The 27,797-nt window shown below is 43.5% G+C and overlaps 1 protein-coding gene and 1 long non-coding RNA gene across 4 annotated transcripts in view; one reads left to right on the top strand and one right to left on the bottom strand.

Moving 5' to 3' along the window:
* Positions 1 to 27,797, bottom strand: part of LOC135902982 (uncharacterized) — a 113,902-nt gene that overhangs the window by 37,056 nt on the left and 49,049 nt on the right. For both annotated transcript variants that reach the window (XM_065433310.1, XM_065433312.1), the window contains exon 4: positions 1,995 to 2,120. In XM_065433310.1, coding sequence (XP_065289382.1) covers positions 1,995 to 2,120 — 126 coding nt within the window. The remainder of the gene's footprint in view (positions 1 to 1,994; positions 2,121 to 27,797) is intronic.
* Positions 1 to 27,797, top strand: part of LOC135902983 (uncharacterized) — a 53,367-nt gene that overhangs the window by 14,807 nt on the left and 10,763 nt on the right. The window contains exon 3 of one of the 2 annotated variants that reach the window (XR_011509083.1): positions 3,242 to 3,384. The exons of the other annotated variant lie outside the window; for it this stretch is intronic. This is a non-coding gene — a long non-coding RNA (uncharacterized lncRNA). The remainder of the gene's footprint in view (positions 1 to 3,241; positions 3,385 to 27,797) is intronic. 2 annotated transcript variants of the gene reach the window in all.

Here is a 27,797-nt window from a genome sequence, read left to right on the forward strand (position 1 = left end):
GTGCCTTATGGCAAACCATCATAGAAGATAACGAAGAAAAAATCCGAGGACACCTAAGCACTTCTTATGAGTTGTGAATGCAAAAGCATTAATGTCCATTTGAACGCCGCTGAGCGGTCCTTCGAGTTATGAACTCCTTGCGGGCAAGCGAGCGCGTTGAAACGCCTGGCCAAAGCCTCCTAGATAGCACAAGGGCGGTGAAGTTCGATTCGTGACGTCACGCTACCTTGCCCGACTGCCATAGAATCTAATGGGGATGCTCCCGAGTAAGCCGCCATGATTTTGACGTCACCGCTTTCGTCACACTGGGCTTGACAGTGGGATTTTGGTCCAAATAGCATGATGCTGCTCGACCGAGGAGAGCTTGTGATGAAAGCGAGAGCTAGGGTGACGTGGCGTCGCGGCGATGCCCTCTCCGCTCACGCAACACCTGGCGCGCTAACGAGGCACGAGATGTTTCGTTTCGTACGCTCTGCTCCACCGAGGCGCAGCTCGTGACGTGGCGCTGTAGCCAAATGGCAATGCGAGTTTAGGTGCCGTTTCGCTGATACAGACACCGGCTATTTCGCTAAATGGGCAGTTTGACGCTTTAGCATCAATAGATACACTATCAGCCGCCACAAGCGCCAATGCCGAGGTACTCCCACGCCAAACTATTATCTTACATCTGAAACAGGGTAGTCTCTGACAAATAAAGAAAAAAACACAATTTTATTCGGCATAATACCGTGTACCCCAGCTAACATTAGCTTGGTGTTCAACGAAAAAGAAAAGGAATATTTAAAAAAAAACAGAGTGCGCGACACAGTAATATCAGCCACGCGGGGTACGGTCTTCAGATATCTGACGACAGAGCACCGTAGGTTTTAAAACCATATCTTGTACCGTGTTTTCTAAATCATCATTTTCGTTGAACATCGTGGGTGACGTTAGCTGGCACACCGTATATGTATAATAATGCATGATTAGTGCGTAAACGTCACTTTGTCGGGGTGAGTTCTTGCGGTTTCTTGAAGTCGCGTGACAGGCGAAGGGAGCGTGGCCCGAAAGTTTTTGACCGGTTGCAGAGGGCTAATGGTGGAAATTTAATAGAGTCCGAATGGAATAACTTCACACACACACTTATATGACACACTTCACACATACACTTATATGACCCTTATTAAGGCGAAAGCCTTAGATGGCTCATGAATCGAAAAATCCGACGATCGTCCGGCGTTATGGCACCAAAATTCAAGCGCATGCGCCAGTAAGCCATCAGTTTCTTTGTCAATAAACGAGCTCGATTACCTCTGTTTGCATTGGACGAACACACTTCTGAATAATCAGTGTGGCGACACAACTGTCTGCGTGTGGTCTTCACAGTTTTGTTCATATTTGCCGAGCAATGTACACAGGTATTATGACGTTTTAATGGAGTATAAGTACGCCTGCGAGAACTGGAAATAAATCTGTCGTTGGGAGTTAGCGCGGTGTGTTTGTGTAATTTGCCTTTCCGTGTCCCCCTCACTATGCCTGCGCCAAAAGAAAGTAGAAGGCACAATATATGCAAGCCCATATGTAGCTACCCCCTTCGATTAAAGTCTCAAATAAAAAAAAAATTCACTCAGCCAACCTGCGTAGGTGTTTTAATGGTCTTCATATATTTGACACGAGCGTTCTAACGCGCCATTAACCACGCAGAACCAGTGGCGATGTCTAGGCGACCGAATAAGAGAAAACGAGTAATATGGAGAAACAACGCATCCGAATGAGAATGTCAAAGTAATTTAATGAAGGTAGGTAGTGCGTCCCTCTTCTCAGGAGCTCAGGCTTGGCGTATAGTTAGCTCTGGCGGAGCGGGCCGTTAAACACGTTCAGTGAAAACTGCAATAATCTTTCCCCTTTGCTTCTTTATTTTTTGGTGTAGGTATAAAGGGCCCTCGACAGTACGTAAAACATAACCAAGAATTCCACCTAGCCTCGTGATGTTCTTCCGAACAGCGTGCACTTACCAGTGCTATCTTCTCTCCATAAGGTTCCATGTTGTTCTTGACGAAAGTGAAAAGCGAGCACTCAGGAATCTCGCATTCCTGACAGGGAGAATGGACGATGCCATCTTTGATGCGTGCTTCCATTGCCTGATAAAGAAAAACATTGAAGGGGCGATTTAGCGGTAAATGCGAGAGAAATGCGATGACGTCGTACGATGACGTCGTACCGCCTTCACCACATCGCTAAGTGTTGTCATGCGTCTCTTCGCAGGCTTCTTTCATGCTCGGAAAAACACTTTTATGTAGCACGTATCGAACAACAGAAAGCTGTATCGGCAGTTTTTCATATCGCTCTACCATATTCTCATTGACACTTTTCCTCTAATTATAATATTTGAGAAGTTGATTAATTTATCGACCAATTATCTAATTCACAGCACTGTGAATTTGCTGGCCTGAAGCGTCGGCACTTTGGACAGGGAATGCAAGCAGCTGACGAGAGACAACGCCGGAAGTTCTGCGTGGATTTTTTCGCTTTCCTTACATGCCGTGCATTTTGAATGACGCAACAAGTGCATCCGCTGTTGTTTACTTTTTATTTTGCTCAAGAAAAAAAAAATTATGGGGTTTTACGTGCCAAAACCACGATCTGATTATGATGCGCGCCGTGGTGGGGTACTCCGGAAATTTCGACTACCTGGGGTCCTTTAACGTTCTTTCTTTCGATCCAGAAACGTGCGCACAAACATGCCCCATAAAGTCCGCGAGCGATCTCCACGACGTGTGTTTCCTCCAAAACGCAGCACAAGCCGCGCTGCGGTCTCTCGCCTCGGGCTGACGGGCTCTAGACAAAGGTGCGCGGGGCTTCTTAATGCGGCTAGTGGGAACACGGGTGCCGCGTTACTGAATATGAAGCTGCCTTTGCCCCGCCGTGCAACGAGCAGCCCATATGCAAGGGGCCTGCAAAGTATGGCATCGGGTGTTGTGTCAGCTCTGAAATATATCGGTTTGGTGTGATATAGATTACGGAATTATAGAAGGGAATGCGTCCTTCACTTGCTTGCCAGTATTGTTTACCTCGTTGTCGTTCCTTCTGAAATGGATTAGCGAAGAAAGGATTCTGTAGACGCGGCGTTGCAGAAAATATCACCGGCGAGCGCGTCATCTTCGACTTACAAAGGGCTAATTCCTTCCACGACTATACATATTTTTCTATGCCTATGACAGTAGACATAATTTTCTATTCCTACACATAATTTTATCCGCAGTCACCTCTCTGGTGATGGAACTTCAGGCCGTCCACGACACCGTGCAAGTCGTCATCATCAAGCTACGTACAATCAGGCACCTGTTCTCACAGGCTTCATAGCGGTAATTCAACATCTCAGAAAAGTCCACAACTCAATGCCAGGTAAGTCGGCGAAACCAGATACACCTTTAATCGCAGCAGCGGTATCTGTGTGAAGCTATACTGAAATCAAGACCATGGTTCCAACCTTCAGCGCGTTGTTGCTGACCAGCAGAACACACACGTTCTTATACCCCACCGTGGGTCTGCTCTCTCCCCACTCACCTTACTTACTAGGGCGGAGTAAGTTGCGCGGTTTTACACCGGCTGTTACCTGTACTTGAAGATGACCTCACTTTCAAGTATATAGGTGTAGCTTATTCAAACTGTCCACTTCGAGTGACAAAAGCTGATGCCCACCACTTAATATGGACTTGTCCAGCTGGAACGTCTAACTGGAATGCTCTCGTCTCCGTCTATAAGAGCCAGGCTTCACCACGGTTCTGCGCCTATATCGCTGTGTACACAGCAGATACCACGAAACATTCCTTGATTTAAAACACAACAGCCCTTGCAGTGTATCCATATAACACATATAAAACATTGCGCCTTATGGCAAGCCATCATAGAAGATAACGAAGAAAAATCCGAGGACACCTAAGCCCTTCCTATGAGTTGTGAATGCAAAAGCATTAATATCCATTTGAACGCCGCTGCGGGGTCCTTCGAGATATGAACTGCCCAGGGGCAAGTGAGTGTGTTGAGACGCTTGGCCAATGCCTCCTAGATAGCACAAGGACGGTGCACTTCGATCAGTGACGTCATGCTCCCTTGCTCGACTGCCCTAGAATCTAATGGGAACGCTCCCGAGTAAGCCGCGGTAAATTTGACGTCACCGCTTTCTTGACGCCGGGCTTGGCAATGGAAATTTCGGTCCAAGTGGCATGATGTCATAAAGCAGAGTGCACAGGCCTGCTATCTAGGAGGTGTCGGTTTAGACCAGTGGATAAGATACGCGGCTTCTGAGCGGGGGGTCGTAAGTTCGAAACTCTCTACCGCCAACGTTTTTCCTTTCGAATTTATTCAGTTTATTATGCACTAATTTCTTTACAACGATTACCGAGGCGAAGTTAGAGCGCAAACGAGAGCTTCGCGGGCAAGGAACGCGCGGATATCATAGGGGTTGCGAGAGTGACGTGGCGTCGTGGCAATGCCGTATCCCCTCATGCAACGCTTGGTGCGGCAGCAAGTGTTCCCTTTCGCCAGCTCTGCTACTTCGAGGAGCGCATGTACGTCACGTGGTGTAGCAGGTAATAGGAATTTAGGTGCCGTTTCGCCGCTACAGACGCCGGCTTTTCCGCCCAATGGGCCATTTGATGCTTTCGCGTCAAAAAATTAGACATGGCAAGGGGAGCAGGAGAGCAAACATGCTGGTGACCCACATAGCTTTGCTCCGTAGCGTATAAGGAAGTACTTCTAATACGGCCGATCCATGTAGTTCGCCAAGGGTGCGAGAACGAATATTTCGAAAGTGCTGCTACAGTCTCGGGACTCCAAGACGTGTAGGAAATAGAGAAATTAAAGTTAGGGGAAGCTATTGGCCGCGCGTGTAAACTAAGGCAAATCAAGAACAAGGTAACTAAAGCGAGGGTAGCCTTTTTGCACGCTAAGGCACGTGGGAACGTTTTTCTAAAACTTCCTTATGACTAATTGGGCATGACTTGCGCATTACTGAAAGGAATAATTTACAGATTATTCAGTAAGTTTCCTGCTTTAATAAGATAGATAATCAGTTATTATAACACACTTTCTTATGTTCACCGGCGCCTACAATGTCTCGATGAAAAAATGACCTTTTCTTTAGTACACTTTTTCAAATAATTATTTGTTGTCTTCGCTTGAAACTCGCGCTATAATTTAGAAATCTTGTAACTCACCGCGGGGGCTCTGCTGCCTCAGTACCTGCAGGGTGACACGCAGTCAGGATATGAGCATTCGCTTTAATACGCACCCCTATTTTACCACATTCTCTCTTCGCCCAGTGTTCCTGTCACCTTTCGCTCTCTCATCATCCTGTTGTGCATAGCTGGTCCCCCCGTTTACAGCGGCCATAACGACTACCAGCTGTATACTCGTACAGCCGCAACATGTCGATTACAGGCGTCTCACGCGAGTTGAGTTTTTCCGAGTTATTTATGCTTTGTTCATCCGAGCAGCAAAAGCAAAACATCTTTTTTCATAGGTGTACGGAATCTCGGCACTTACAGGAAACAGGCTTCCGGCGCCTATGGCGTCCTCCACTGAGCTCGCGTCCTCCTGCAACCGACTAAAGTCTTATGTTTACGAGGCATAACCGCATTACCGCGTTCGAGGTGTCATGTATAGTTTTATGCGTCATCAACGTCTTATAAGGCGTGCGACCGTTGTTAGCGTTGTGAAGTGCTACATCACAGAGTTGGAGAGACAAACTATGAAAGCTAAAGAACAGGAGAGTAACTATTCGGTAAAAAGCATGAAAAGCGCCGCAACAATTGGCTCCTGTTGAGCCAGCAGCCGTGCGTGCGGGTACCAGAGGCTTTTATGATACGTTAGTACCAGCTGTCCCCTGTGGCATCCACGGGGAAGCACAGCAAGCAACGGCATCTAGAGAATACACAGCTGTCGTGCGTTCGGGAAGTCATGTATCTCGGTTCTGTATAGGTGTTAGCACCCAAGTACTGCTGCATGCAAGAGCTGGCTTTTCAATGCCAGAAACAAATGTGGAGGCCAAGTGTCTGAAATACACGCACCGTGGTCATTGCACCGTGGTCATTGCACCGCACTGTTTTGGTCCCACCTGGCATTTCCGTCACGATTTGAAATAACGATAAACGCGCGCGGAGAATGACGTCTCGCGAAAGCACCGTTGACCTGTGACTAGACCACAGGTGCACATGCCGGAATTCCTTCACCAAACGAACGTCACCGTGCATACGGTCGTCCTTTTCTCCAAGTGCTGCTTTTATGTGGCCACAGTGTGGTGCGCTGGTAATTGTCGGGGATCGCGCCCCCCTGTCCCTACACGGTATAATGTCACATTTTCCACAGGTGCAAGCAGTGCTTGTGCAGATTTCCTTTGCGTGTTCCCTTGTAGCGCGCGTCCTGTTCAGTGCAAGGCCCTTTCCCTACGTCCTCTACTTGCACGTTTGAAAGCGGCATTAATACTGAGCTGGATTTATTTGAGTGACAACGTCCTTTGTTAGCCTTATACGCGCGGTATGAGTCAAAGAAGATGAATGAAATAACCTTTGTTGCAGTGCTTTAGGGTACAGAATGACCATATCAGGTTCGTCCGGCGCGATATCAGCGAGCATCCGTTGTGAACGTCGATTGGCCTTAGTGTGGTTAGAAGAACTGGTGAGGATTATGCAGGGCTGATTAACGGCCACGTCCTCTGCTACAATAAGAAGCAATACGGGGTAGGATTCCTAATCAATAAGGACATAGTGGGTAACAGTGACAAATTCTACAACATTAAGGATAGGGTAGCAGTATAGCAATAAAAGTTAGAGGTATAGAATAAAAGTAGTACAAGCCTATGCTCCAACCTCCAGTCATGATGATGATGAAATAGATCAATTTTATGAAGAAGTTGAATTAGCGGTGAGAAAAGTGCAAACTCAGTATACTGAGCTTATTGTCTGAAATTTAAAAAAAAATACTGAGTAATGGGTGACTTCAATGTAAACGTGTGGAAAAAGCAGACTGGTGAACAAGTAATTCGAATCTATGGCGTCGATTCTAGGAACGCTATAGGAGAGATGCTGGTAGAATTAGCGGAAAGGAATAAGCTGCGAATGATAAACACCTTTTTCAGGAAGCGTAACAACAGAAAGTGGACCTGGAAAAGCCATAGCGGTGAAACAAGAAATGAAATAGATTTCATACTTTCTGCCGCATGAGCAGAAATTAGGATGGATGGATGGATGGATGGATGTACGTACGTACGTACGTACGTACGTACGTACGTATGTATGTATGTATGTATGTATGTATGTATGTATGTATGTATGTATGTATGTATGTATGTATGTATGTATGTATGTATGTATGTATGTATGTATGTATGTATGTATGTATGTATGTATGTATGTATGTATGTATGTATGTATGTATGTATGTATGTATGTATGTATGTATGTATGTATGTATGTATGTATGTATGTATGTATGTTATGAGCGTACCCTTTGGAACGGGGTGGTGGGTTGCGCCACCAAGCTCTTGCTATTACATTGCCTAACGTCCTACCTAGGCTAAAGAAGTAAAAAAAGGAGAAAAAAAACACGATGAACTACCACAACCAAATTTTCTGTCCCCCCATTGCGAACTGTGCTTTTGTACATCTCCGTTTTTTGACGTTTCCCTACTTTTCTTCCACCAATCTTCCAATCGCCTCTTACTAATCTCTATTGCGGACATGTTTACTTTTCCCCTGCTCTCGCTGAACCCAAAGGCTTCAAGGAGGCCAGTGGTGCCTAAATCGACCGTTGGGTAGACGTCTTCGCATTCTAATAAAACATGCTCCACAGTTTCCCTAGCTTTACCGCAGCAAGCACATGCTTCTTCTTCCTCGCTTTATAGGTGCGTGTTCGAAGGCATCCCGATCTCGCTTCGAAAAGTAATGAGCTTCCCTTTGAGTTATCATAAATTTTTTCTTTCCTGATTTCGTTTTTTCCTCTTAAATATTTACTCATGGCAGGTTTCTTTTCCATTGCCGCCACCCATGAAATTATTTCAGCCTCTCTGACTTTCCGCTTGACGTTCTTTGTTGCTGTGTTGCCCACCCTACAGGCCGCATAATTGCTGGTAAGCTTCCTAGTTCTTTTCCTCCGCTGTGGATCAATCTTTTTCCAGTACAGATACCTCAACACTATCCCAGCCCATTTACTTTCTTCCATATTCCTCAGTCGTTCTTCATACTCACTTTTACTGCGAGCTTCCCTCACTTCAAAACTAGTCCAGTCCATATCGCACTGCACAGCTTCATTTGTAGTCTTCCCATGAGCGCCCAATGCGAGGCGACCCACTGACCTTTGGTTCACATCTAGTCCTGATTGCACCACTGATTGAAAGCAAACAACCACATTTCCAAAAGTAAGTCCTGGAACCATTACACCTTTCCACATACCTCGGAACACCTCGTACCTATTGTATCCCCATAGCACTCTGTGCTTCATTATGGCTGCCCATTTCTCTTCCCCTTCACTGTTATTGCTTTTCCCTGTGTTTCCATATATATATTGCCTTCATTTATCCATATACCAAGATATTTATATTCTGTTATCTCCACTGTCTGTTGACTGTTTTCATTGAATACCATAACACCTGATTTTCTAACACTAAATTTCAAACCTAAATTGTTGCTTTCCTGTCCACAGATATTAGCCAGACCTTGCAAATCACTTTGCTTGTTAGCGAGCAACACAATGTCGTCCGCATAAAATAAACCTGGGAGCTGCTGCTCTATTACTGTACCTGCCTGTTTGTATGAGAGATTAAACCCGATATTACTTTCTTCTAGCGCCATCTCCATCCTCACCATGTACATCATAAACAGCAGCGGTGATAAAGGGCACCCCTGCCTCAGTCCCTTGTTGATTTGAGCTTTCTCCGCGCTTCTCATCTCTTCCCATTCAACGCAAACGGTATTTTCTAGGTAAATCTCTCTCAAAAGCTGTAGACAATCGTTACCTAAGTCTTCCCCTTCCAGATTATCCCACAAAATGTTGCGGTCTACGTCGTCGTCGTCGGCGGTGGCGGCGGCGGTAGCAGCAGCCGCCGCCGCCGCCTGGCTACGCCCACTACAGGGAAAAGGCCTCTCCAGTACTTCTCCAACTAGTCATGTGCTAATTGTGACCATGTTGTCCCTGTAAACTTCTTAATCTCATCTGCTCACCTAACTTTCTGCCGCCCCCTGCTACGCTTCCCTTCTCTTAAAATCTAGTCCGTAACCCTTAATGACCATCGGTTATCTTCCCTCCTCATTACGTGTCCTGCCCATGCCCGTTTCTTGGCTCCTGTAATGTCTAAAAAGGCCATATATAACGGTCTGCTTTCTACTTTTGATATTTCAATATCCTGAGTAAGAACAAATAAGTTATCATCTAAACGCCTATCTATTCTGAAGCCATTCTGAAGTTCTCCCAAAATGCCATTATTGTCTGCCCATGCTTGAAGCTTTAATTTGATTGCCTGCATTGCTAGCCTGTATATTACCGATGTAATGGTCAACGGTGTATGCGAGTGAATTCTTTCTCCCCCTCACCTCCATAAATTAAATTCATTCTGCTTTGTCGCTAACTGTCTGGTATTCGTCTATCTTTTAAAGTTTTTTTCACTGCTTTCACCAGAGCTCCCTTACTTGTTGGTCCTAGTTCATTCATCAGCCTAACGGGAACCTCGTCTAGCCTTGTGGCTGTGCGCTTAGGAATTTTCTCTTCGGCTTTCTTCAAGTTGAAATTTGTCTGCACCAGCTCCTTTTCCACCTGGGTCTCTTTCATGCTCTTTTTTTTCTTCAAATACACCTCGTTATTACCTTGGAAAGATTCCGTTATAATTTATTGCCGCTTCTCCTTCCAGTCTGTTTCCATCTTGGTGTAGGACATGTTGCATTGTTGTTGACTTCCTGCCTAATAATTTAATGTGGTTCCAAAATATTCTAGGTGCCGCCTTCTTTTTCTCACGTATTTCTGGCAACCGACGTTCACTTTCACCTTTTAATTTTGCTTGCACCAGTATTTGCACAATAGACTTTTTCTCCCTGTATATTTCCCATTCAATGGCTACTTCATCCTGCGGCAATTGCGCCTTTTTTGCCTGCCTGTGCTCTCGGTATGCTTTCTGTTGTTCGGCGATCGCTTCTCGTATCACCCCGTTCCACCAGCTTCTCGGTTTCTTTTTTCCTTTCTAACGAACACGTTGTTTCTTTTTCCGTATTTCTATCGTTATTGCACTTAGAAGCTCACTATATTCCCACTATTTATTTGGCCATTTGCCAAGTTCTTCCTTGACTCTAGTGACTATATTTGTTATTTGTTCAACTTTCAAATTTGCACTGGCCATTTTGCACTCCTAGCTCTATTTCCCAACTACATATCCCATTTTCAAAATGATGCGTTTATAGTCACTCCCTATGCTGCTATACCCTTCCTCATCAATTACCATTTCTCTCAACTTATCATGAATGCCTCCTGTCATCAGACAGTAATCAATGGTTGATTGCCGGTTTCCAACTTCCCACGTGATCTGCCCTTCACACTTAGGCCTTGTATTCACGATAACGAGGTTATATTGCTCACAAAGATCTAGCATTAACTTCCCGTTGTTGTAGGTATAGTCATCCAAATCCTGTATGTGGGCATTCATGTCACCTAATAGGATAATTTCAGCACCATTTCCGAAACCCTTAAGATCAGCGCTTATGCATTCCACTAACTCTTTATTCTTCTGTGTGCAATTATTTGCACACAGGCTGAGCGGCTGAGCGTAAATACGTTACGCTCAGCCGTTTTTTTCCCACTCATTGTACCTGTTAACCAAAGATGCTCTTGACATTTTGAATTTACTCTTTTCCATTTGGACCCTTGGTGGATGAGCATTCCGACTCCCCCCCTTCTTTCCGACGCAGTTTTGTTCCACCCTTCCCAAACATAATTCTCAATCATTGGCGGCTATTCCGAGTCTCTAAGGTGCGTTTATGTAACCGCATACATCCCTATTTGTTCTCTATTTAACTGCTCCTCAATCTCTGCACACTTTTCCCTTCTTCTGCCACCCTGCATGTTTAGTAGTCTATTGCATGGAGAACTTTCTTTCTTTCTTTCCTTCTTTTTCTCTTATTGACGGCGATGCTATACTGAGGTTCTCTTAGGGGACCATCTTCATTACTACCTACTCTGGCCTCCTGAGCGCCCGTGGGTCCCCTAAAAAAGCAACAGCGTGACCAGCAAGTCGTGCAAGCCTGGAATTGAAGTGGATCCCGTCTCGTTGATAACCACCACACCTTCTCACTTCCCTGTTTACTTCGACAACCTCGAAGCCTTTCTCTTGGCTCATTTCCCATATCGCCTCATCAGCAGCCACTACGGCGCTTTGTACGTGACTGCCACGTACAGGCACCTCCGGCACTGTCCGCACCCCGATCTGCACCTGAGGGGACAGCTCGCGCAAGTCATCCCCCCACTTCGCCAAGCGCTGGGCTAGTCCTGTACCTTTCCTGTTTAAGACGTAATTTAGCCCACTTGCTACTATGGCAAGGTTGCGCACGTGAGTATTTTCCGCGAGCTTTGCTTTTGCTCGCTCCATGACAGAACCCAGCGTCCGCACCGGAAATGTCCCTACCGCTACTCTATCATCACCTTTCACCCTTGTCGCAATTGCTTCTGAGCACCTATCCAGGTTTTAGTCACCAGCTATAATCACCATTTCACTCTCTCCTACCTCTCCCTGCTTCCCTTTGTCCTTTTCCGCGTGATTCAGACTTCTGTTTTAGACTGATTGCTGTTTTAGACTGATTCAGCCTAAAACAGCAAGCCCGAGTTAGCAGGTTCGAAGCTGACTGCGCCTTGCCTTTATTTTTTTATCACTTGTCGCTGCTTAGTCTGGTAGATTTCCGCCAGATGGGATATTACGAAATGCAGGTCATTTAGTTACGGTTCTTGTTTTGTTTCTTTCTATCTGCAGCAACATCTTCGCACAAAAGATAGCTGTTTGGTTTCGTGAGCACGTGAAGGTGCTTCCAAACTTCTCTTGAACTTTAGGTAGCACGTATTTTTGACAATTAATCCCGATAACGTATTCTGAAAATTCATTTCTTTCTTAAGGCGAAGATTTATGGTGATATCACTAAGAAATATTTTTGCCTGTGCAGCTGTGTCATGGGAAAGGCGTGTTTGTGCGACTCTTGTGCTGCTTGAAGCGTTCAAAAAAAAGAATTAGCGTCCAGCGTGCGCAAATGAAAGACAAAAAAGTAGCAACGCCAGGAGCCGCATACGTAGTATTCGTATAAAGGAATATGGTTGAAGGTATTTGACCGAGTACGTTTGTATTATGTCCCCAAAGCAAGATCTTTGCGTACATTATCTTGGGTGCAAATGAAGAATGTCGGAATTATGGCACATGTTTGCTTGCGTAGGTGCAAACAGGTAGCTCGAAACCTAAAAATTATATCCTCAGTACGCAGCGCACGTGTCTAATCATTTGAACCATTCCCATATAGCTTCATGAAATTTCAGAAGTACTGAAGGACTTCATAGCTTTTTACCACGACGCACACAGAGGCGCACTGGAAATTTAGTGCGAAAAGACACAGGAACGTGTTAATGTAGCCGGTCGTGTAAATAGAAAGAACGATCCAACCGCAGACCCTTGTTCACTTATGCCCGCAAAGTTATGCACGAAGACCTCGTCCTCGGCTAAAATCACCACAGATGCTATAGCATTCTGCTGTTCACTTCTTGACTCACTCTATTGATCAGTTAGATCATAGCACCGGGATACAATTACTTGCGCAATTCTTCCGTAATTCTGTGAGACTATTCTTCTGCCCTAAATTTAACGTGTTTGAACAATTCAAGGAACATGAGGAATGATCGTGAGGGTTTACTAGAAACGTTTCCTTGTTAGAATCGTTTACGATCCATATCGGTACGGTGGTTTTGTCATGATCGCGACAGCGCCTATTAAGTACCATGTAACATTTTCTCAGCTGCCTGTAAATAAAATCCGAATGTGTCGTTCGTTGTGCGTGAGTAGTGCAATGGCAGCTGGATTTTTCATGTAGTCCCACTAAGCCACACGTTCCCTCTACTGCCATGGTGCCGCAAGACACGTCAATTTCGACCTCGGATTTCGCCCTTAAATTTCCCAGACAGCTTGCGGAGGTACAGGAGACGACAGGTAAAGTTTTAAAGTAGTCCTGACATTTCATTTAAATTTTATGGACAATTTTATTATTCTTCATTTCTTTATAAATTTAATGCATCTTATTTGTGCTAATAATGATGTGATACGAGAGAGTTGAGTTGCTATACTTAAAATACATCATGTTTGCGATGGCTGTCCTGAAAATTAGCCAGGTGTAAACATTGTATGAAGTTGGCTGGAAGGCCATTCATTTAAAGAAATGTGTGCAGATTAAATAAAATACTGGTGCTCACTGGTAGAGTCGCCTTTAAAAGTTTACGTGGCCGAGGTTCTGCGATAAAGTTCGTTTTCAACGCAGCTAGGCCCGCAGCCAGTAAAACTACGCAAAACTGTTGTTTACTATAAACCAGCACATACTGTAAATCCGCATACCATAGTGCCTACCTCGGTGATAGAAATATAAACCTTTTCTGTTTTCAAATTCCGCGATCCGTAACTCTTGACGCTGACCGTGGGTTCGGAAGGCGAGGTGCTTTTTTGGCTTATACGTGATGACAAGCACCGAGCTTTTGATCACAGAATGATGGAACTTGTTCAAGGTCAGGCGACTTCATGACGCAAATCTAGCGATAGAAGCTGCTCAGCTTGCTTTTGGTTTGCAACATTGATGGTGAATGAACAGTTACAGTAAATGAATCTTACCACCTGATTCTGGACAGAATCGACTGACTGCAAATGTTCTGTATCACTGAATATTTCATATTAATTTCATACCGCGCATTCTCATTCGAATTTTGGCCTGTCTTACGCCTACCAAGTCTTTAGCAATGAGGAGAGGTCAGGAAGTTGCTCCTTGGAATGTAGCCGAGGCCATGGTAGATGTGATTAGTAATGCTGTGCATGTGAGTAAGCTGACTGGAATTATTACATGAAGTACGCCAAGGTACCAACGTTAAGTCGCGGTGGAAATTACACAGCCCGGCCTTATTGAATATATTAAAGTCGTCTGAGCGTGTCTCCAATAAAATAGGTTTAATAATATTCGGACTTCTTAGCCTTCTGTTAAGCTATTGGTAAAGCACTGTGCACGAAGTTCTCTTGCGTGTAACAACTTTATCATCGCTTCCAAAAGAAAGTGACTGTATAAGTACATCTTGCTCGGGCATAGTTCATTTCGCCTGGGTACCACCGCTTGACCTTTATATCTTTAAATCTGCGTCGCGGAGCACAAATAAACACCGTTTATGAAAACTATCACGGCATCACGTGAAAGCCCGGCCCGTCGGCGCGCGTCGTCACCTCTGATAATGATAAGAGCGGCAGCGCGTCGTTCAAAAATGACTTGTCACTCCCCGTTTTTTTTTTTTCTCAAGGGCGCGACTAACTCGCAGAAGGGTAATTCCAACCTTGACATGATGCTAGCGACCTTTCAAGTGCCGTACGAGCGGGTTCCTTGTGCACAAAAAGTGACTTTCTAATCACACAGTTTTAGCTGATAGTAAAAAAAAAAAGTCAGTGCGTACCAGAAAGGCAGCTTTACAATTTGACAATATTACCTGATATTGCAAACAAAAAATTAGAAAGGAACATAGTCAGTAATTAACGAATTTAGATTACACAACGTGCGCCATTTAATGTATGAACTTACGTTTATTAGTAGTCCTTAACATTTATTTGTGGAGGGCGATTCCATTAAAGGGATGTGCGAGGCCAAAAAGAACCTAAGGAAATTATTGTGACTAAATTGTATACCTTCTTTATACAGCTGATCAATCCGATGCGATATATCTAGCGATCGAGATTTCAGTTTAAGAGTTGGAAATACAAGGTTAGTTTTATGTGTGGTTAGAGTACGTATTCGATCATAAGTTGAACATATAAAACGAATGGAGCAATTTCGAGAATTTCTAATGAGGTAATACGCTTAATAGAATTTCACACGGTGGATGCATACTCTAATTTTGTTCGCATTAGTGTTTTCTGTAGTACTAACTTGCGATAGGATGGTGGCATTTTGAAAGTAGCGGAGCAAATAACCCAAGGTTCGATTCGCATTGTTACTAATGTCGATATAAGTTGAACATGTTCCTAGGTGTGGGCAGCGCAAATCTAGGAACATGTTCATTCACCAACTCGCCCAGCTTGCCGCGTTAATATAAGTTGACCAGGGGAGACTAGCGGTAATATGAACGCGTAAATACTCTTATGAATATGGAGGCTCTAACGCAGCGTTGCTAAGTACGTCGAAGAGCTGTTTTCAGTGGGTGTTGCTCAGATGATGTTGCTGCTACCTCTGGGGTGCCGCAAGGCTTCATTTTGGGGCCGATTCTGTTTATTATTATTTGTGCTGTTATCGAAACCGAGATACAGTTCTTGCGGATGACTGTGTACTGTGTGAAAGGGCACTTAATGAGATGTTGTTCTATACATTGGCGACCAGCCTGAAGCGAATGAAATTGAATTTAATTCTGTGGTTTTACGTGAAAAAACAAAAGATTTGTTTATGAGGCACGCCTTATTGAGAGGGGACTACGGACTAATTTTGGCCACCAGAAGACCTTTAGCATGCCCGCAATGCACGGGACACGGGCGTTTTTGTATTTCGTCCGCATCGAAACGCGACCGCCGTGGACGGGATTTGACCCCGTGACGTCGTGCATACCAGCGCAATACTATAGCCGCTAAGCCACCGTGGCAGGTAACCTGAGGCGCGTAGAAAATTGGTGCGTCACTAATAGCATGCCCCTGAGCATACATAAATGAGTACGCGTTAGCTTTACCAGAAAAAATCAGATATTAAACAAAATCAGATATAAGTATTTGTTAAGTGATGAATAAAAAAAAATATCACTCAAATATTTAGCTGTGATGCCATCAGAGGATGGCTCTTAGTCATAACATGTTAATACTGTAGTTAGAAGTGCAGGGCATGCCCTTGGCTTCTTGCAACAAAGTTTAAAACACGTAAACATTAACGTAAAGGAAGCAGCGCATAAAAGAAGTTTTACAAATAGTGGAGTATGCTTGTCTTGTACGGGATCCGTTTTGTGGTGTGCATGTTAATGCACCAGTAAAAAAAAAAACAATCCGTTACGGCAAGGTTCGTCCTCGGGAGATACAACCGCTTAAACATAGAAAAGTGTAAGAGCAAGGAAAAGAGAACTTGACTGGATCATTTTGCTTGAACAACGAAGCAGGTTACCCCTTAGGCGGTTTCACTCAAGCTTCCATAATAACATGGGAATCTGCTCATCAGACTATCCGAAGTAGAGCCCTGCAAGGGCTGGTTTTTGGGGCCCTGGCCCGGCCAGAGCGCGAAAGTACCATGCATTGGGCCCCCGGCCTGGCCCGGTGCTCTAAAACCCGCCCTGGGCCCGGTTCTGTTCGACCGATTAGCCCTTGAGCCTGTACGAAGTAAGTTCTCTGTTATTGTGACGATACTCCTAAGTTATCAATGATCACTTCAAACTGCATCAAAGCAGCTTTCTGCACTGCGTCCCCTCTTGCTGGCTATGTTAACTATATAGGGGAAATAAGCGTTTCATTTCATTTCGTTACTAGCCGAACATGCACAAATTATCATGTGAATATTTGGTATGAAAACACACATGTACAATGGACAGTTAAGAAAATAGGGAGGGATCAGGCTGGCAACAGCCATCTGGAGTGGCACAATGCCGGCTCAGATTTAGCGAAGAAGGTACAGAAACGAAGGTCCGTTGATCACCATGCTCGTGCTTTAAAGTGTGGCATGAATGGCCGTTCTACACATCCTAAATATTTGTGCGGCAATAGACTATAGCGAAGGCGTAGGTGAACACACCCGTACACGTCGCAGCCATTTCATCTCACTTTTGACTCTCGTATAATCATTCGGATGTACAGTGATGTAACACGAGCCAATGAATTTGGCGCATGTGTAAGTTTAAATACGATGATCCATTGGCTTTCAGGAATACCTTAATACACGGCCACTGGAAGCTTTTTTCATTGAACGGAAATTCGTGTTCCGCAAGGCTAACGCTCAAGTTCAATCATATTTTCACACGGAGCACGCCATTTTTACTGCTTTATTCGACTTCATTATAATGATGTCGCTTTTTCAGTCGACAATTCAACGCCGTGCGTGTCCCTTTCTGTTGTCCGATGTCCGTTTCTAGCGCTGTTTATTTAAACATTATGGGAAATTATCAGCTCACCCAATCTGCCGTTCTTCTTTAATTGGACTAATTATGCGAAAAACTATGGTAGAATATTCAACTCGCTTGAAAAAAATAATCAAGAAAAATAATGTAAACGAGTAGTGAGTTGCACTATGCTTTAACACACAAAAAAAATTATAAATTAACTTTCCAGAATTTATTTACTACAACTTCATTTAGGTACTCTATTAACTTGCTTAAAATTTATTTCATTCTTATTTTTTCATTAAAATTATCACACACAAGCAGTCGACAGCGGCACAGCAACGACCGCTGTCAAAAATCTACAAATTTTTGTGCCGCAACAAAATATTGCACACGACTCTGCCTCTAGGCACTGCTTCTGCTCTTGAAGAATGTAACCAGGGGCGTTATAACGTAAAACTATTCCAAACTTTTCTATGCCAATTTTGCTATCAGCCCTCCGCGAGTGGTCAACAACCTTTTTGGACCACCGCCACTTCACCTGTCTGTCACACGACGTCACGAAAACCGCGATGCCTCCCCTTCTGATATCACGTTTACACACTGATTATGCATGATTTGACCAAAAAAAAGAAAAACAGCTATTTTTGATTTTACGCCTTTTCGCCATTAGCCCTCGGCTATTGGTCAAATGTTTTCGGGCTGCACCCACTTCACCTGCCTGTCACGCGACGTGACAAAACCGCTAAAACTCATCGCGTCAAAGTGGCGTGTACGCGTTAAAGATGCATTAATATGGCGAACAAAACTTAATTTTCTTCTGAATATCCACAGGCTGCCTCGTTCCGAAAGGAATAAAAGATGGCTGCCGCCAATCGCTCAGGCGCTGGCTACTCGCACCTGCCGGAGAGCATGTGTTTATTTGCGTATAGTAAAACACATTGCATGGTCGTATAACGTTTTGGAGCACTTTCGGCACGTTTACCACCTCGTCCTGCCTACTCTTCTTTGCTGAGGATCCCTTTTAGCGTCATTCTTAAGCTAGCTTTCGTTGCATGCCGCCGCGATTTTCGACCAGCCACCGCAAGCTGAGTAAGGGAAAGCGGACCAATCGCAGACGCCGGCACCACCCTCTTCATCCGGTTATCGATTTTCAGTGCTCTGACTCTGCCCCATCAAAGCCCTCTCCACTTGAGCGTGCTCCTCGCCTCTTGTAAGCCAATTAGATACGACAAGCCGCTCAGTGCAGGCAATGTTATTCGTTTTTAAAGCAAACAAAAATGACCTCCTATGAATGAGGAGAGCGTTTGATTGACTTGTTCAGTCAATCCTGCAGGCGACCGCCGGTGCTTGCGTCGGCGGTTACGCAAATTTGACGTCAGGAGATTGGAATAAAAACATGTTGGAATAGTTTTACGTTATAGGGCCCCAGCTGTACCTAAACTCCTCTCATTAATTCACCTTGTGGTTGCTATATGAACGATAGCTTGGATACCTGAAGACGGTCTAGTGAATTTTTTTGCTGTCCGTCTCTTACCAATCAAATAGTTTCCTATTTATTTAGCGCAATTGCAATACAGATATCTTTCTAACTCTTCGTCATTTTGATTCGAATTCGTGATTTCTAGCAACTCTTGAAGTTAGCCTTTAGTCTCCCCTCCCGAACGCCCATTGCGCTTCCCCTTGTTGATTGGTGGGGCCGCTGTCAAAATTACAGCGCCACCTCCATCGAACGTCTGGTTGTTTGTCTCACGCCTGAGCATGATCAGCTCTACAAATTCGAGGTGTTAATAACCTGGGAACTACGCTGACCAGAGTTTTTTTAGTTTCGCGAAGACGAAAGAATTTCGGCAGAACCCATATTAATATGACTATTGAAGTTTATGCGATTAGCATTCACGCAATGTAGCGACCAAGTTGTGACACACCATACTAAGAGAACTTTATTTAGAATCTGTAGTGGTCCTGCTGAGATTTCAAGTGATTAGGCTATATGCGATATACACTATATCCGTGATTGGCCCGCTTTGTTATGACCATCGCTCGCGAAGGTTATCTCACGACGGTAGGACGAGGACCTCACGCCGACGGCGCATGCAGTGATGACGATGGAATTACGAAGAAGCAATGACGTCGATGGAACGACGACGGCATTAAGAGGACGACGAAATGACGACGGTGGGATGGTTCTGACACCCGCCGTGCTTGCTCAGTGGCTTATGGTGTTGGGCTGCTGAGCACGAGGTCGCGGGATCGAATCCCGGCCACGGCGGCTGCATTTCGATGGAGGCGAAATGCTAAAACAACCGTGTACTTAGATTTAGGTGCACGCTAAAGAACCCCAGGTGGTCGAAATTTCCGGAGTCCTGAACTACGGCGTGCCTCATAATCAGAAAGTGGTTTTGGCACGTAAAACCCCATAATTTAATTAATTTTTAATGGTTACGACGTGATGGCGATAAATAAACACGGCGCAGTCACGCACAGTGCGATGACGACGGTGGCCTTATCACCATTGAATGACCATAGCACAATTATAACGGAATGAAGGAAAAGTATGTTGTTGGAACGATGAAGGCGGCGTGACGACTTCGACATAACAACAATTGTATGACGTTTCTGAAATGATGGCGACGCTGCTGCAGCAGTGAGAATGCGGTGGCCTAGCAACAATGGAATCACCACAAGTGTACGACGATGACGGTGTAACGACGACTGCATGACGAAAATGGCGGGAAGCCGACAGTACGACGATAATCAGATGACGAAGCTGTAATGACGACGAGGCAACGACCACGATGGTATCACGACCACGGTATGACAACAAATGCGTGAAGATGACCGTACGTCGATGGTCCGATGATGACGATGGCGTGACAACCGCGACATAATCACGATTGAATGACAACAGCTTGATTACGATGGAATGACGACGATGAAACTGCGAAGGTGGTATGACGATAAGGGTATGACGACAATTTCACGATGTTTCTGAAATGATGACGATGGTAGTACAGCGTTACGAGAACGACGTTACTAGAACGGGATGATCATGACTGTATGACGGCGATAAAACTACGTATGACCCTATACGTAGTGGCTCAAGTTAGTAGACAACAATTGGGTCACATGGCGCAAGACAGACAGACAGACAGACAGACAGACAGACAGACAGACAGACAGACAGACAGACAGACAGACAGACAGACAGACAGACAGACAGACAGACAGACAGACAGACAGACAGACACAGACAGACAGACAGACAGACAGACAGACAGACAGACAGACAGACAGACAGACAGACAGACAGACAGACTCTTGCGGTGTTGTTTTTTGTACTGGAGTGGAGTACGAACTGACTAGGGAGTTATTTTGTATTACTTTTTGAATTGATTAATATATTTTAAATTATTCTTGAATTTTTATTGTTACTAAAATTTCCTTGATAGAGCGTACTCAAGTTTTGCGCGTTTAATTATATGTTATGTGCTAATATTTTATCTGTTTGTGGTTTATTTATGCCTGTTTTATTATATGTTGATACCTGTTTGCAATGTAACTTAAGCAAGTTACTATAAGATTACTATTCTGTCCTTGTAGGCTTCACTGCCCAGCAATGAGATCGGGGAATTAGCAACTGACATACTGGCCGCAAACAGACATGACTGTGCTCTCAACAGGGCTGAGATCGTCTTCCTTATGAAATTATAAAACTTGTATTTGTATTTAGACGTATGTATTTGTATTTAGACATATTATACTTTTATTATATTATTATATAATCAACATTTATGTCTATTTGCATCATTTCTGGTGCTGCTGTAGAAACGTGTGCTGCCACGCAGCCCTGTGATCGAAGGTTTTTTTCATTATTGCGTCATGGCCGTGAAGAAACAAAAATAGAGAAAGGGAAGATTTTTGGTTGTGAATGGAAAACGTTCTGTTGCCTTGTTTTGTATATGCAAATAAAGTAATCATGAAATTTTTATTAAATGTTTCGTGACAGCTTCTCTTCTCACAGCTACTACACACATCATTTCCACAATGTGGGTTGTGTCGCCTCATACCTCCATAAATTTTGTTTTGATGCAGGCAATGTTGCATGCAGAAATGCGTAGGGACTCTGAAATGTGCCACCTTTTCAGATGTGCTTTCCACTTGTGTAAAATATGATTATTAGAAATCTCATTGTAATGTGATGATGGCATCACACTGTTCGCAGAAAGCTCTCTTTCAACATGGACCGCAGCAAAGAAATATGTTGCGGGTCCAATCTTAATACAGTGCATTCACCTCTACAAAAGCAGCACACTGTGTATTTCACCAATTATTCTGTGTTTCGGACATTTAATCCTCAGAATACCAAGTATATGTGCCAGCTTATTTCAAAAGGTAAAAGTTGAAATGTGGATTTTAGCTGAACAAGTTTACAGAAGTCGCAACAGAATTTCCCCAATAATCGTTTGTATGAACATTACCAATACTTGACTGATTATCTAGTAAATAATCAATTGTGGTTAACGGCAGAGCTGTTCAATCAGCCCTCCATATCCGGTTGCTGGAAGCATTCTGCCGCAAAATATTCTCAAGAACACATACGGCAAACATGCCATAAGATTTTATTATAAGATTTTTTATAGATGTATTGCTGTTCCAGTTGAGATGCTTGTTTGCGGAACGTTGCTGCAGAGCGTGCAAAAACAATAGCTGAAACAGCAACGCACTTCATTGCAGATGTTGACTTCCAATTTCTTGGAAACTCGTTCCAGGCACACTTTATGGCAAATTGGTATGCTTTCAGTAATGGCTGCCTTCAATATGTTATGACGTTTTCTAAAGAAATGAAAAAAGCTAATTAATAAAATTTTGTCCCTAAATAATTGTATTGTTTATCGCGCAAATTCTGATTTCTGCCGCCGCTATGAAGCTTTCACAGCAATAAAATGCCATTTGTCTTAAGACCTGCGTATTTATTCATTTTAGACAGAGTCATGTCCAAGAATCTTGGACATAGCCCCTCCGGCTATTTTGTGAACTTTTGTGATCTTTCGTATAGGCATAGAGTCTTGCGCGTCCTTTTGCGCATGCCCATGAATTTTGTACATGGCTCCTTCGGCCATGCATTGAACTTCCCTGCAGTGCACTGACGTAACTCATTGAGAAGCACTTTCAAAAATCATATTTCATGAGGTTAGCCGAAGTCCAAGAACTTTCCGTTACCTTTTTTCAGGATACTTTTTCTGATAATATGCGCTTTTACGGCACTTTGTCATAGTAGCGACTATGTGCCTTAAATGCCCTCTACGTGCCTTAAATGCCGATATTTTCAGGAGAGTATCATCGTGGCGTTGCTAACTGAAAGTTGTTGAAATTCGGCCGGTCTTTGGAAATACAATTGTTGGAAAATGCTGCTCAGTGAGTTAGGCTACTGCACTGCGTTGAAGTTTGACGGATGACCGAAGAGCCGTCCTATATTCGTGGGCATGCGCCGAATGACGCGCGGGTAGAGAGCTGCAAGACTGTATGCTTATGCGAAAGGTTACAATACAAAAAAACTAAGTGTACCTGTACTAAGGGTTACTATACACCTTTTAATTTATAGGTGCACGAAATTGGGAGAATATGCCCCTGCATTAAGCGTTACTTGAGTAAAGGTTAAAATTTAATTTCTGGTTTATAGGAGTACAAATATGCCCCTTTAATAAAGACTACTGGAGTAAAAGTTACTATGCACCTTTATTTATAAGTGCACAAATTTGTGAGAATATGTCCCTTTATTAAACGTTACCGTGCTAAGAGTGTAGGCGTCTTGGGAGAACGAGACGTGTCACTGGCTTTAAATAGAGAGAAAATGGGGTTCAAGCGTGCCTATTTAGCAAAATCATAAGCAGGCAAAGTTTTAAGCAGTGTGTTAATATTACTAGCAATTCAATTCCTACTGCAACTGCTCGACAGAAAGAGCTTGGCTGGAAATATTGCTGTACTTTGTAAGTTCGCACACAGGCTGTGCACTTCTTAGGTTGTCAGGGTTTATCTTGATAATGTTTCGGCCGTATATTAAGAATAATTAGAGAATAAAAGAACATCTGTAATGCGACTTCCAGCGTACCATTTTGCAATTTTCCAGTGCACACTGAAGTAGCATCTTCTAAATTATTTGATCTAGCAGTTATATAATTCCAGAAGTAGGCGTTCAGTAATTTTTAGCCATCCAAACGCTCTACTGAATAACCTTCCGGCCTTCTCCATTTCGTTTCTCCTCTTCCTTCCCAAGAAGCTTTATAAACATATTCTACAAACTAATATAACATTCTAACTCAAACTTAAGAGAAGCTTTAGCTCAGGGCCTCCTATATCCAAATACAGGAGAAAGGAGAAATCGTTCTTCTCAGCAACCACTGCACCAAATGTCATGAGGTTTGTTGCATTTAAAGCAAATAGATTAATTTTAGTCATTGTTGGTAACGCAATTTTTCTTTAGGCCGTCAATTATTTAATAAACCTTGTTGAAAATCTCAAATCTACAGAAAACTAAACTAACAAAATTACAACTCTGTAACTCAGCAACTAAAACGAGATCACAATTCTGTAAATTACAACTAGTAGTACATCTAAAGCGGACAAAATTGATGCATTATACACGGCTGTCAGATTGACCCCTAATATGTCAGCTGGACTTTTGCAAAGCCATTGTAAACAATGTAACATATTCACGTAAGATATAAATTGATATACCAAACTTGTACGATTTCGATGCTATAACGGATGCAGTTTCCAGCACTGTGATATCTGTTCTTAGTGCGGAGCTACGAATTTGTAAATTTTATGCTTAATTTTTTTTATCTTCCCGATTTTGGAACGTTCCCTTTAAAAATTTTGGGCCCTAATCAAAATTCTGCTTGCAACAGTCACTGAAATTTAGCTTTCTCTCCCAAATGCAACAAACTACATTAAAATCGGCCCAGTGGTTATCTTGGAAATGCGTTTCTGCATTTCACATGTATTTGAATACGCGGCATCGGAGTTCGACCCCAGCTAAAGTTTTAGCTCGGAGGCTCCTATCTAAATATACACGCGAGATCCGCGATCGTTTTTCAGAGCAGCCACTGCAGCAAATCTGATGAGTTATGTTGAACTCCAAGTGAAACGTTAGAATCTAGTGATTTCAGAAAGCGATATTTTATTTAAGCAGCCCACTCTCTTTACGTAAATTAAAGAAAATCGCAATATTTCAAGAAACAATATTTAACGTGTAGGATTCTACATCAGCAACTAAAAACGATATTGCAATTCCGTGAACTACACTTAATAATACATCTAGAGCGGACAGCAATGATATATCATACGCCGACCTGAAATGTATCACTAACTTGTGAATGTTGCATTTGCAAAACCCTTCCAAACATTTTAACCAATTCGTATAAGTTCTAAACTCCTGCCTAAAATTTGTTCGCCTTTGATTATCCAACAGATGCAGTTTATAGAAATGCGTATTTGTTTTGCGTCGCTGAGTTGCGGATTTGTAAACTCCATGCTTCTATTCTTTTCTTCAAGTTTACCGATTTCCTGCAATTCTTGTGAAAAATTCCATTCTATAAATCAAAAGTCTATTTGTTGCAATGATCGACTGCAATTTCAGTTTCTTTATAAAATGCAACAAATTTTATTGAACTCAGTTCAGCGGTTTCTTCATAAAAGCTTTCCTACGCTTTGCATTTATTTGAGTAGCCGGCATCGGAGATGAGCCAGAGCTAAAGCTTCTTGTTGAACAATGGTCGTGCCGGTTCTATAGAAACCCATGAAACAGAAGCCTGGCGTATCCGCAAGCCCGTGGCCACTGTGGTGCAGAAAGAAAAACGCTCAAGGAAAAACTCAGTGTCCTTACACTCTGCGAAGAAGGATGACCAGCAAAGCTGTGTATGTGTAGGCCCTTTGATGGCGAACTGCACCTCCACCGCGAATCGGCCCGGCTATGCACTATCATCGGGATCGGCACAAGTACGGGGAGTGCTTAACGCCTGCTTCACCTCTGCCGTGGGTTGGGCCGGTATTGCACTACCTTCGGGATCGGCCCATGTCGTTTTTCCTTATCACGCCAACGACACGAAAATTTCGTTGGGCTGTAGAGGTATACAGCTTCGCTGTAAAAAGCATATTCAACGGAAGCTTCGCGGGAGCCATTATCTCGGCCAGACATCTATACGGAATGACGACCTGGTCAGGTGTCTTGCAAAATCGTCGATTCATTGCCAGTAGAGCAAGTAGCTGGCCGTCTTCGAGATAACGCTGACAAATAAGCGCGCTCGTTTCCATGTGCCGAGAGGAAGCGACAGTCTAAGGGTATGATACTTTTTAATTTGTTTTTTTTTAGTTGTGCGTCATGGCATACGTCATGGCGCGATTTTCGAAATCTTTAAGGTGGATACGCCGCGTGGTGGCGAAAAAAGGAAACTGAACTAAATGTCCCTGATTCCTGGGTATGATCCCAGCATAGTGCAGAATGTAGAAGGGCTGGGTAGGATGAAGTGCAGTGATGATCAATTAGTGAGGCCTAGGATTCACATCAATATGAAGAGAGAAAGGGAAAATTCGTCAAAAAGAAACCGGCCAACCTAGACGCAGTAAGGGTAAAAGCAGACTAATTCAGGCTGGTACTTTTCAAATAAATGTGCAACCTTAAAACAGAGAGATGAAGATGACATAGAGGTAACGAATGAAACCGTACTTAGCCTAGCTGGCTTCAGAGGTAGCAATTGAAGTGGGAGGTAAGGCACCAAGGCAACCTGTACGTAAGCTCTCCCAAGTAACAAAGGACCTAATAAAGAAACGACAAAGCATAAACGTATCTAACTCAAGAGATCAGATACAGTCGCGGAACTGTCAAAACTGATATTCAAGGAGAAAATAGGGATATTCGAAATTATAACGTGAGAAAGACTGAGGAAGCAGTGAAAAACGGACGCAGCCTGAAATCAGTGAGAAGAAAACGGCTTAGGACAAACCAAGATGTACGCATTGAAGGATAAGCTGGGTAATATCATCAGCAATCTCGAAGATATAGTAAAATCAGCGGGAGAACTCTATGCTGACCTGTATAGTACCCATAGCAGCCACTTACCTTCATTCGATGTAGTAATGAACAGGTTACAGAGGCTCCTTCTATAACTAGCGATGAAGTTACGAAGGCCTTGAAAGACATGAAACGGGGAAAAGGGGCAGGCGAAGATGGAACACCAGTCGATTTAATCAAAGATGGAGGAGACATAATGCTTGAAAAACTGCCGGCCCTTTATACGAACTGTCTATTGACTTCAAGGGTCCCAGAGAACTGGAAGAATGACAATATTATACTAATCCACGAAAAGGTAAACTTTAGAGGATTGAAAAATTATAGACCCATTAGCATAGTTCCAGTATTATATAAAATATTCTCCAAGATAATTTCCAGCAGAATAAGGTTTAACACTGGACCTCAGTCAACCAAAGGAACAGGCTGGCGTCAGGAAGAGATACTCTACATTGGATCACATCCATGTCATTAATCAGGTAATCGAGAAATCCGCAAAGCACAATCAGCCTCTCTATATGGCTTTCACAGATTACGAAAAGGCATTTGGTTCAGTAGAGACACCAGTGCACGGCCATTGGGGCATTACGTAATCAAGGAGTACAGGCCGCCTACGCAATGTCTTGGAAAGTATCTACAGAGATTCTACAGCTACTTTAATTCTACGCAAGAAAAATAGGAAGATAACTATAGAGAAAGGGGTCAGGCAAGGAGACACAATCTCTCCAACGCTACTGCGCGCTTGGGAGGAGTATTCAAGCCAATAAACTGGGAACGCTAAGGAGCGAGGATCAACGGCGAATATCTCATAAACCTTCGACTTGTAGATGACATTGTTCTGTTCAGCAACACTGGGGACGAGTTACAACAAATGATTGAAGATATTAACAGAAAGAGTGTAAGAGCGGGGTTGAAGAATATTATGCAGAAGACAAAGATAATGATCAATAGCCGGGCAAGGGAACAAGAGTTCAGTATCGTTTCAGCCTCTAGAGCCTGTGAAGGAGTACGTTTTTTTTATCTAGATGAATTACTTACAGGGAGCCCTAATCATGAGACGGAAACTTACAGAAGAATAAAAATGGGTTGGAGGGCATACAGCAGACACTGTCTGCTCCTGACTGGAAGCTTACCATTATCATTGAAAAGAAAGGTGTTCGATCAGTGCATTTTACCGGTGCTAACATATGGGGCAGAAACTTAGAGATTGGCAAAGAAGCTTGAGAACAAGTTAAGGACCGCGCAAAGAGTGATGGAACGAATAATTTTAGGCGTAACGTTAAGAGACAGGAAGAGAGCGGTGTGGATAAAAGAGCAAACGGGGATAGCCGATATTCTAATTGACATTAAGAGAAAAAAATGGAGCTGGGCGGGTCATGTAATCCGTAGGTTAGATAAACGATGGACCATTAGGGTGACAGAACGGATACCAATA

The sequence above is a fragment of the Dermacentor albipictus genome, chromosome 1 (assembly GCF_038994185.2).
Source record: "Dermacentor albipictus isolate Rhodes 1998 colony chromosome 1, USDA_Dalb.pri_finalv2, whole genome shotgun sequence".
In the NCBI taxonomy this organism is placed as follows: domain Eukaryota; kingdom Metazoa; phylum Arthropoda; class Arachnida; order Ixodida; family Ixodidae; genus Dermacentor; species Dermacentor albipictus.